This window comes from Corylus avellana, chromosome ca4, assembly GCF_901000735.1.
Source record: "Corylus avellana chromosome ca4, CavTom2PMs-1.0".
Taxonomy (NCBI): domain Eukaryota; kingdom Viridiplantae; phylum Streptophyta; class Magnoliopsida; order Fagales; family Betulaceae; genus Corylus; species Corylus avellana.
The window spans coordinates 3,638,789-3,650,338 of NC_081544.1; the positions used below are offsets into that span (position 1 = coordinate 3,638,789).

The 11,550-nt window shown below is 35.0% G+C and overlaps 2 protein-coding genes across 3 annotated transcripts in view; both read left to right on the top strand.

The window, feature by feature from the left end:
* Positions 1–325: 325 nt before the first annotated feature.
* The window catches only part of LOC132179357 (endo-1,4-beta-xylanase 5-like), a 12,033-nt gene continuing 808 nt past the window's right edge, over positions 326–11,550 (top strand). The window contains exons 1-7 of one of the 2 annotated variants that reach the window (XM_059592061.1): positions 326–404; positions 519–565; positions 1,092–1,314; positions 1,449–1,615; positions 1,714–1,812; positions 2,574–3,365; positions 4,422–4,679. In XM_059592061.1, coding sequence (XP_059448044.1) covers positions 347–404; positions 519–565; positions 1,092–1,314; positions 1,449–1,615; positions 1,714–1,812; positions 2,574–3,365; positions 4,422–4,643 — 1,608 coding nt within the window. In that variant the 5' untranslated portion in view covers positions 326–346 and the 3' untranslated portion in view covers positions 4,644–4,679. Of the gene's footprint in view, positions 405–518; positions 566–1,091; positions 1,315–1,448; positions 1,616–1,713; positions 1,813–2,573; positions 3,366–4,421; positions 4,680–11,550 lie in introns of those variants that run through there. The other variant, XM_059592060.1, reaches the window with a different exon arrangement.
* LOC132179472 (ADP-ribosylation factor-like protein 8a) lies at positions 7,889–10,221 on the top strand. The gene is made up of 4 exons (XM_059592204.1): positions 7,889–8,042; positions 9,300–9,381; positions 9,492–9,524; positions 9,681–10,221. The coding sequence occupies exons 1-4, from the start codon at positions 8,005–8,007 to the stop codon at positions 9,825–9,827; spliced, it is 300 nt and encodes a 99-aa protein (XP_059448187.1). The 5' UTR covers positions 7,889–8,004; the 3' UTR covers positions 9,828–10,221.

Below are 11,550 nucleotides of genomic sequence, written 5' to 3' on the forward strand. Positions count from 1 at the left end.
AAGAAATTAATTCTCTAATCAATATTTGGGTCAGAAATTAATCAATTCATTTTGATAATTAACTTTGTACTGATAATAAATACATCACTATCTACATCTTAATATAACACGGAGGAGGATTCACGGGACAACATGGAAAGTCCAGTGTAAGGTTGTCAGTATGTGATAAACTGATAATATTACAGTACCGTTTTTTGCTTTTTTATCTGACGACAAAAACGTTTTTTAATAGAATCTCTACTCTCTACTCTCTCTCTCTCTCTCTCTCTCTATATATATATATATATATATTCTCTCTTGCTGTTTTGTGAATGCAGGGGAAAAGCCTTGTTTCTCTCGTGAAGATATGAAGATTTTCACCGACACTCGCTTCTTTTGCCTTTCACTCATTTTGCTCTTTTCAGGTCTCTCTCTCTCTCTCATAATTATCATTGAAAACATTCACAAAAAAAAGGTAAATGAAAGAAAAAATATATAAAAATGGTAGCTAATATATATTTTCCTTTCAACTAATGCAGGGAACAGCATCAATGCTTTCTCCTACGATTACTCTGCCACAACAAAGGCAAGAAATTTTTGTTAAAAGGAAGGCAAAAGTTTCTAAAGCATGAGAATATATGAGAATTCTTTTCTTTTTTTTTGGTAATATATATTTTCCCATTTTTCCAGTACTACTGGCTTTTCCACCTATTTCACCATATATATATATCACCAAAAATGAATGAGTTTCAAGCCAAAGTGGTGAAGTATATGTATATTTGGATGGAGTTTCTCTTATTTTTTCTTGTATTAATGAGATAGTAGAGTTAGTGGTGTAGACATCATGCATGCATACATGTAAAAAAATTGATTTTCACTGAAACGGGATCTCAGTTGTATGACAGTTGTATATATAGATAGCTGTTATTTAGTATACTACTATATATACAACCGGGATGACCGGTCAGTGAAATTTAGTCATTGATTATTATTATTTTTTTTTAACATGCCTATTTAAATTTTACTGTCATATTATTAAGTTATATAACATTCGTATAATAATTTACTAAATAGTATTATTCTTTATCAAAACCAAAATGTTGATTAAGCAGTGCTTGGTAGAGCCCCATAGAGCTCAATATGGAGGAGGGATAATAGTCAATCCAGATTTTAATTATAGCTTAGAGGGGTGGACAGCATACAGACAAGGAGAAGTTGAAGAACATGTTTCCAAGGCAGGCAACAGATTCGTTGTGGTACACAATACAACACACCCATTACACAGTTTGTCGCAGAAGGTTCAACTTGAGAAAGGAAAGCTGTATACTTTTTCTGGTAAACATATTCAAATTGTGTTAACTTCAAGAAAAAAATAAAGGGTATTATTGATAGCAGTCAATTGCTGAAATCTATGTAATTTTTAGGCCTTTTTAGAATAATTTAATCAAATGAAGGTGAAAACTTTTCAGCTTGGGTTAAAATCAGTGAAGGAAGAGAGACAGTTTCTGTTGTCTTTAGAACTAGTGATGGTGAACTTGTACATGGTGGTAAAGTCATAGCTGAGCATGGGTGTTGGTCTCTCCTGAAAGGTGGGATAGTTGCAAATTTCTCAAGCCCTGTAGAGATTGGTTTCCAGGTGAATTGTTTCTCCTTCCTTCTTTTGTTTGTTTTGATATTTTTGTTTAAATATTATTTGTCACCCAAATTAGAATGTTTTCATTTTCAACCATGTAGAGCCAAAACACAAAAGTTGAAATAGGGATTGACAGTGTATCATTACAACCATTCACTAAGAAGCAATGGAGATCCCACCAAGAAGAAAGCATCGACAAGGTAATCAATGCATAAAAAAAATATACCTATATGTAACCGAACCTTGTACTTAATTGTGTATATATAGAAGATCTAGGAGGTTTTAAGTTTGTTTTGGCTGTCAGAAAACTTGTCTAAGTGTTTAATTTTATTATGAAAGAAGAATATATGGAACAGCTTCTACAGTCTCTCTCACTTAAAGATTTGATCCTAAAAAATGAAATAAGAATATTCAGTCATTACCTATTAAGTAGATTTGGCAAAGTGAATGTCACATCAAAATCCTCTTTGCTGACCAGCAAGTAGGGCTGAGTCCCGCCCCCTACAAGCGGATTTTAGCCCTATACTGCTCCTGTATCCGTTAACCACCGGGGTCCAGGAGGGGGGAGGGCGCAGATTTAGTATCCAGTTAGTAAGTTAGCCTTTTACAGGGAGAAAAATGATCCGTTCGTGTCTACCCCGGGTGAATACGTAATTCAGGCAAAAAAATTGTTAGGAATCTTTATACCGTTTTGAGCAACAAGAGAAAAGGAAGTTGAAGCTAACAAAAAGGATTGTGATGTGACATTAAATCATCAATTTGGGCAAAAAAATCCGTAAATAGCTCATACTCACACAAAATAACCAAACATATAGCAAACACCCAAAGGTAAATCATTCTTACCCTCCATTGCTCACATATATCGCATAAAATTAAAATGATATACACAGAAGCAATCCAAATAGCAATTTTGGAACTTCATTATCATATTTAAAGCTCTGGTTTAATGCAAATCCTGCAGGTACGTAAGAGCAAGATGAGATTCCAGATAACTAATGCAAACAAAACTGCAATGCAAGGTGCTATAGTCTCTATCAAGCAAATGAAGTCAGACTTCCCTTTTGGGTGTTGTATGAACTACAACATCCTCAAATACACAGATTATCAAAACTGGTTTGCTTCAAGATTTAAATTTACCACTTTCACCAATGAGATGAAGTGGTATAGCACTGAGAAAATACAGGGTCAAGAAAACTACACTCTCTCAGATGCCATGCTAAAATTTGCCAAACAACATGGTATTTCTGTCAGAGGTCACAACATCTTCTGGGACGATCCCAAGTTCCAGCCTGATTGGGTCAAACCACTTTCCCCTGAGGATTTACAAAAAGCTGCAGCAAAGAGAATAAATTCAGTGGTATCAAGATACAGGGGACAACTAATTGCTTGGGATGTTGTCAATGAGAATCTTCATTTCAACTTTTATGAGGATAAGCTTGGAGAAAATGCTTCAGCAGAATTTTTTTCCACAGCTCAGAAACTTGACCCAAACACAATTATGTTCATGAATGAGTATAATACCATTGAAAATAGTTCGGATGAGAGAGCAAGTGCAGTTAACTACAGAAAAAAAATCCAGGAGATTCTGCAATATCCAGGGAATGATGGCATCATAGCAGGTATTGGTTTGCAAGGCCATTTTGGGTCTGGCCAGCCAAATCTAGCTTACATGAGATCTTCTTTAGACATTCTAGGTTCCACAGGATTGCCCATATGGCTTACAGAAGTGAATGCTGAGAAAGACCCCAATCAGGTATACTTCGATCACAATTCACAAACCTAGTTGTAACTTTTCCATACCTATCCACTAATATATATCTTTGTTCACAAGAGCAAAAAAATAAATATGTTTGAACAATTTCCTTGTGTCAAATGTGCTTGACCAAATTGCACTTGCAAAAGAAAGATAATATAAGCAATGGAGCCTATCAGGGTGTCTGCGAGGGATGACTTTGATACTTAAGTTACTAGTATTTGAGAAAGAAATTGAAACGTTTTAAAAAAGAGTTTCGAGCTATAGAGGCCAAAAGTCCCTTTTACCTTGTTTAAACTTACCTTTTGTAGTGGTTTGAATGTAACCCCATTTTGTCACAATCCAACTTTTGCATGTGAGTACCTCCTGATTGCCTAGGCTTCATCACCCATGACCCCTTAAATCAGAGGTACTAGATCTCATGTAGTGGACTTGGGAATGTTTATTATTCTTGAGGCGCACTTTACGGGCCTAGATGACTACTGGTTTTGGGCTTTAGCATATAGGTTGTGGACCTGTCGACCCAATTCCCAACAGTTACTCTCATTTTCCCTTAATTCTCTTGTCTAATGTGGCTAGTTGGATAACGTGAATTTTTGTGTTTAATGATCATTGGGATTAGTGCCATCAACTATCCTTTCCAAAAGGCATTTGGGGAGCGGTTCTCCTTAAAGTAGGGGTAAAATTGTTCAAAAAGTTTTTTTTTTTTTTTTTTTTTTTGGACAATTCTACCCATATGCTAAAGAGAATCAGTTCTCCTCTAGTTCATTTGGACCGGAGAGGATTTCGATCCTCCCAAAAGCCTTTTAAAAGTGTATTTTAGGTCATTTCTATCATTTCACCTCTGCAATTCCTGGTAGGTTCAATTGCTTACATTTTTTCTACAATTTGGTCAAGTATTTGGCATAAGGAAACTGTTCTAACAAGTTATAATAATAATTATTATTATGTACTAAATAATTTGGTTTCAAACCAACAAATTTAATTCTTATGGTATATATGGAGAGTAAAATGCATGATCATTATTGCTGACACATGAAGCTGGTTTGTGGACAGGCTGAGTACTTGGAGGAAATACTAAGGGAGGGTTATTCTCACCTATTAAAAAGGAAATACATGGTATTAAAGCCAAAAGTCTTGGGATCGAACCTTGACTCCGTCAATTCACTCCCATTTAAATTAAATATTCTACGTATTGGATCTCACCTATTAAAAAGGAGTTTAGCTCTCGTGACGAGATCCTTAGATATTGTTCTGAAAATAATTTCTACTAATTAATTTATTTTCATCCAAACAATCTTTTTTCATCTCTCTAAACATAGGAATGTTTAGCTAGCTCTAGAGACTAATGAATGTTTAACTATGGAATAAAAGATGTAATTCAAAGTAGAATTCTACAATATTATCTTGTAATCCATTTAGAGAGTACTATATATTGTTTTACTACCCTTGTGCATTATTATTTTCTTGTATAGATATAGACCATTATGTTCTGGCTTAATTTTTTTTGGAGTAAAAGCATTATTTTCTAGTTATTTTGAGCTATATTGATTGTGGATTTTGTGTTTGCATGGATGTACTGAGCAAAGCTAGATGTAGACAAAAACAACTTTTTTTTTTTTTTTTTTTTTCCAAAAAAGTTACCTGCGCCTATATAGTTAGAAGATGTTGGGGTTTATAAAAAAACCAATATGTTTAAAATTCTCTAGCATTTTATACATGTTGATAAATGAATGTCGCTATTTTAACGTCGTTCTTCTAACTATTTACCGCGACGGCCTTATGTGTCGATCGGTAAATTTTAATATATCTTAACGCCTTAACAGTGGGTTTATTATATGTCGTCTTTTGTTTAGTTTTGTTTTTTCAACACCTGATCATTTGCAAACAGCCTTATATTTTGCATTCCCTTCTTTTAGTATTTTCGATGCGTTATGATTGTTCGAATATGTCCACGTTCGAACAACAAATGTGAGAAAGTTCCGTGGGTATAAATCTAGAAAAAAAAAAAAAAAAAAAAACTCTCTTACATTTGACAACAAAATTGGGAGCTGAGGATATATGGCATTGTCGTCAAAAAGTTGACAACAACCTTTGAGCTCTCCTACCTCTTCAACCAAGTACTAAAACACGAAAATGTACTCATAAAGAAGTTCTAGAACTAACGATATTAACAATGGCAGAAACAACAGATTAAGCATATATCATTGTTCATCAGAAACCATGAATTTCGACGATAAAAACAAAATGTATACAAATTGTTGAAGTCAAATGCATACACATGATGAGCAAAAGCTTCAAATCATCATTATCGTCTCCTCGCAGCAATGAAGCAGGATACAGCTGCCATGATAATGGCCAACCCAACAGAACTTACATCATCAAAGATTGCCGCGTATCTCATTTCCTGCAGATCCCAAAGAGTCGTCACACAAAGCCGCAGCCCGTCGAAAATCTCCAGCAAGATAGCCATCACCCTGCTATAAACAAAACAAAAGAACCAAAAACACACAGAAAATCAAACAACTTTCTTAAAACTACAACGTAGGAAGAGAAACCAAAGACGTGCGTGGGAATTGTTTTTTTGTTTGGTTGAAGAAGTAGAGGAACAGTGACTCAGTGAGAGTGAAAGCTATATAAAGATATATATGAGTTAAAATAGGTTGGATTTTTGCTGATGATCATCACAAAACATTGACGGTGCTTCGAGGATGCTTCGTAGCTCGTTCCTCTTTTTGTCATGGCGATAATTAAGGGCGTGCGGGTCCAATGATTTCACACCTTGTCAGTACTTGTGGTCTCATGGAGTTTCCTTTCTTCTTGCATGGAAACAAAACTAGCTAGAAATTTCGTTGTTTTCTTCATCTTTTTTTATTTATTATATAACATTAATTAACTAGTACAATTTAAATTTCTTATAATATATTAATTATATATACACTTTAAGGAGTCATTTATATCATCTTTATAAGCAATCCCTCAAAAACAAGATATATACCTTAATTAGTTAAAGGCAACCTATACAACCAAATGGGCCTACGTGAAGGAGACAAATATGGGCAAGCAAAATTAAAAAACCCATTTTTAAATAAATGTGACTTTAAGTCTAATTCAAGGCATAGGGCATGGGGATTGCTTATGAGAAATAGCTGTAAGAATGAAATAATTATTTTTATGGAATAACTATTTTGTTATTTGGTTGCGTCATTATTAGTCAGAATAACAACTATATGCCAAAATGATGAGTGAAAATAACTATTTCACAAGATTAATAGCTATTCCTCCGCCAAAATGACAAATAGTTATTTTTCTTTGAAAGGTCTCGCATGAACCAAATCTTCGATGACCAACCCCAAACCTATCGAGGGTGGCCACGACCACACCAACGTGGTGTTTGAGGGTGGCACTAACCAGAAAATAGGGCGGTGCTAATTTTGTATTATTTTGTGCAAGGATATTTTTTTTAAAAAAAAAAAATTGCAAAACTCCAATTCTATTTTAATTAAAAAAAATGGTCATTCTTATATTTCCACCAATCGAATAAATATGATTAGTTATTCAATTTTAATTTCTTATTTTTCTAATTATTTATAGAGAAATGATATAATGCAATAAAAAGACTATTTTTAGCCCATAAAAGTCCTAGGTAGCAAGATGCCATATGCTCCATTCATAGTTGTTGTGAAAAGGGATCATTTCCATTTCATTTGAAATGGAGAAGAGCCATCTAGGCTAAATGATAGGACATAGTTGTCATTTTTCTTAAAAAATGTAGATATTTTTGTCAACTATGTTCCACCATTTAGCCTAAATGGCTCATCTCAATTTCATTTGAAATGGGGAGAATCCCTTTTCAGTTGTGGTCTCACTCACTGATAAACTTATGGTCTCTTATTATTTAAGACTTTTATAAGCTAAAAATTATCTTTTTATTACATTATAACATATCTCTTATTTATATTTTCGAGTAATCATCGTTCCAATAATGTACCAAATGCCGCCATACCCTAAATGTTGAGGCTCCACTCAAACTTGAGGGAGTTTTAAGATAAGTCTGCTAGAATAAGAGAAACGTCATAATCTTGTATCCAACTCATCTTGGATTGTTATTCGAGAAAACCAATAATACCCTCACAGTTTGGTCAAAATGTCGGAAGCAACCCCCCAGCCCATGAGACAACCTGGCAACTGCGACACCTCAGGAGACGGACAGTATCTCATTTAATTGAGTAGTGCGAAACAACGTCGTTTATACACTTCCCAACCTCTCCCTTTGTCTTCAGTAATTAACCACAACCAGCCTCATCCCAGCGCGTAAGTGAACCTCACCAATAGCAGACTCATTTTTTTCGTAAAAGATCCAACGCTATTGGTCCGTTGCCCAAGTACACCGCCCACCCGATGAGGCGCGTGGATTAGCAGAGAGGAATATTTTATCTTGTCGGCTTTTTGTAATTTAAAAATTCAATCATCATTATATTTATATATAATTGGATGAATAATCATTATATATTTTCATATTTCTGGGTTAAATAGCGATAAAATTGAAAAACCAGAGCAAAGACCATCACATCTGAGATCAAATTCCCCAGTCGAAGCCCTAAAGTTTTCTTTGGATTTGTTGTATTTATCGTTCACAATGGGATTATGGGAAGCTTTTCTCAATTGGCTACGAAGGTAAAAAGTCTCTTTCCCTCTCTCTTTTTGTTTGGATGGTGAGAAAGTGTAGGAAAAATAAAAGAATTGAATTCCGAGTTGTTCATTGTTTGGGAGCTGAGAAGATTGTAACTTAGACTCTGCTGAATCTAATACTTACACACACGAAACATCGCAGTTCATGAGATTGATGAACTTGCTTTCTTTCTTATTCAGTTTTAGATTGTAAAGAAATGGTTGGAATAGGAAAAATTTCCAGTTAGATTAAGCAAATACTATTCGACCTGTTAACTTAGTTTATTTTTTCATATTGAAGTAAAATAGATTCCAAATTTTGTTTCATATTCTGTTTCTACCTTTCTAGTTAACATTATAATAGATTTTTTGGTACATGTTCTTTTTCTTTTTCTTTTTTCAATAGGAAATGAAGTTTTTGGTTGGGTTATGTGATTGGTATCAGGAAAAATGTAGGATCTAAGTTGATGAATGGTATTGAATATAAGCTTGGTCCTTGTTTAATGAATGTCCTTCGAATAAACCTGTGCATTGGTGGAGTTTGGGAAAGGATATGAAGAATAGGTAGAATATATAAGAAGCGTTGATGATAGTTTGGCAGAGTATGAAGCTGGTATGTGAGAGGGAAACTTTAGTAGTTCAATGTCTTTTCGAATCCTCCATATTTATTCTTCCGTTAAGTTACTTACTAAAAATGACAATAAAGGGGTACCATATGAGAAAAATGTTAGGGCCAGGTACTCAATTCTTTAATGTCTGGATGGTGAAAATGTGCTTCTTTATATGGCTTTTTCCCCTCTTAATATTTCATATAATTGAATGGACACTAGTGCTAAAGTAATATTTACCTCTGTCCTCCCTTTTGATAATGAGCATATTTTCGGCTGCTGTTTCTTTTAACAGCTGCTGAAACTCAGCTTTGTTGTTCTCACTAGCATTTTTGCCTTTTCCTCAATGGATTTTATCCTTGGTATTAAATGGCTGGGGATTCCTATGAATCAAGTATACCTCTTCATGTGTGTTTGAGGTAGACTTTGTATAATATTCTGATTCTGGTGCCGGTGTTTATTAGTTGCACACTATGTAGTTGGACGGAATGACATTGTGATTAATTTTATGATTCCCTAGATTTTGCTTCCAGCCTGCCTTTGTGCGTGGAATTGCTTGTGATAACATGTTGTTGCATATTTCATGAGTTAATTTGATAGGTCCTCTACATTGCATTACAAATTTATGCAATAATTTTTCTTTTTCGAATTTTAGTCTCTTCTTCAAGCAAGAAATGGAGCTATCTTTGATAGGCCTTCAGAATGCTGGAAAAACATCACTTGTAAATGTTGTTGCAGTAAGTAAACTATTTATGAGAGGTGTGGTTTTTTTTTTTTTTAAGTTTCTTTTCCTCTCTTTTGGTTTGATGCTGATGGCAAAATTTCTGTTCTTGGAACTTATTTCCAGACTGGTGGATACAGTGAAGATATGATCCCAACGGTGTGTCATCTTCCTTTCTCTTAGAATTTTATTTGCCTCTAATTTTCGCCATAGAAAGATGTCATTCTCCCCAAAAAATTTTAATTGTATTGCCACAAGTTTCTGTTTAATCATCTTTTTAGACATCTCACTTTAGGTATTTCTTTTTATCCACAGGTAGGATTTAATATGAGGAAGGTAACTAAAGGGAATGTCACAATAAAGCTGTGGGACCTTGGAGGTCAACCAAGATTTCGCAGTATGTGGGAGAGATACTGCCGTGCAGTTTCGGCTATTGTGTGCGTCCCTTTTCTATTTCCTTAACCTTGCCTGTGAACCTACAAGCTTCTTATTTTTTACTTATTTCTCTCGTAATTTTGAGATGACATTGGTTATAAAAAGGAAAAATAAATTTTATGATGAAGTTGGAATGTTTTATTCTTAATATTCTGTTATATGCATCTTCTTCTTCTTGTTTAGTCTTTTCACAGAATACATCTTCATGAAGCTCTGGTGATGAAATTTTACCATGTTAGTGAATACATTGCCTCTCCCCACCTCCCCTCCCCTTTTTTAAGCATTTCTGACGTTTATAGTCACCATGTATCATGGTTTCATACTTTAAGCTCAAGCATTTCTGTCAAAAGAAATGCCATCATAGGCCCCTGAACACACTTGTTAATATGCACTCTTGTAGCGAAGTACAGGGATTTTTTATTTTTTATTTATTTTTTTTTTTTTTCACACATGTTCTGGTAAACAGTGTTTTCTTCCCCTCTTCTGCTACTTGTTCCCGACTGCAGAGTACCATGATTAGATAATGTTGTTGACTTCAAAGTAAAATGCTAGTCTGCTGCTTAAGCTCCAACTATAACACTTTATTGTTATCATTCCTAAAGTGGATGTCTCTTGGAAGGTATGGGAAAAACTGAAGTTTTCTCATCTGTCATAGTGAAAACCTTAGTCTAGAAGCTTCTCTTCTTTCTTATGGGGGTTTATGATTTATACTAGTGGATGTTGCCAAGCTCAAAGGAAGGTGAGTTGATGGGTTTGCATTTTTCAAAACCTAGCTGCCTCCCTCTTCCAGAGAGACTCTCCTTCTTGCACTCCTCTCCACTTTGCCTCCCTCTCTTTCTGCCTCCAACACCATCTTCTTTTGTAGTGTCAGCAAGTCTAGCCTTTTTGCCAACTAGATCTCCCAAACCTGTTTCTCCTCAGCATCCAGTCCTGCTTCGTCTCCCCTGTCGACGCTCTCCATGGCAACCTTGGGATCCTCACCCTATTCATGGTTGTCGTATTGTTCAGTATCTCCGAGACCACCGACGAGCTCCTTTGTGTCCATCTCGCTCTCCACCATTCGAGCTAACAACGTGACATTGACGATAATCCAGTCTTAAATTGACAATCTGAGATTTGCTGGAGACCATAGAAGTAGCCAACAGGAAGAGTTGCCATCGGATCCCATTTATCAGATCTCCTAGTCTTGTCATTAGTTTTTCAGTTTCACAACCACATTGAGATACTTTATAATTACCAAATTACTAATTGCCACCTTTTGACCCATTAATAATGTCACATTTTTTTTATAAAAAAAATTCTGATTATTTTGCTTTTTTGACATTTCTAAAACCTTCATCAAGAATTAGTAACAACAATTATTCTTTTCCCTCACCCATCCTATACAACTTTTATGGCCACCATCTTCGCAATGTTCCTGTTTCTCATCTTTCTATTATGGATATCAAGAAGAGCCAGAAAATTGCTTGGAAATGGACACTTCCACCAGAAGTTTGTGGCGCCTGGCCTGTGATCGGCCACCTCCAACCCTTAGGAAGCTTTTAACTACCCCTTATAATCGTGGGTAACATGGCTGAAAGATATGGACTAATCTTCACTATCTGCTTGCGTATGCATGAAGCTCTAGTAGTAACCAAAAGATCTGTGCATATTTTAATTTTAGGGTCCTGGATAAAAGTAAACAAATTTTACATGGCTATGTACTTTTTCTTGTGCGATAATTTATTAAAAAAGCAAAAGAGAATTTCCT

Excerpts from the sequence above, each read along its gene's own strand:
- LOC132179472 (XM_059592204.1), top strand. The coding sequence starts at position 8,005 with ATGGGATTATGGGAAGCTTTTCTCAATTGGCTACGAAG. Across the intron at positions 8,043-9,299 it reads TTTCTCAATTGGCTACGAAG|TCTCTTCTTCAAGCAAGAAA; the intron begins GTAAAAAGTCTC and ends TTCGAATTTTAG. Across the intron at positions 9,525-9,680 it reads GTGAAGATATGATCCCAACG|GTAGGATTTAATATGAGGAA; the intron begins GTGTGTCATCTT and ends TTTTATCCACAG.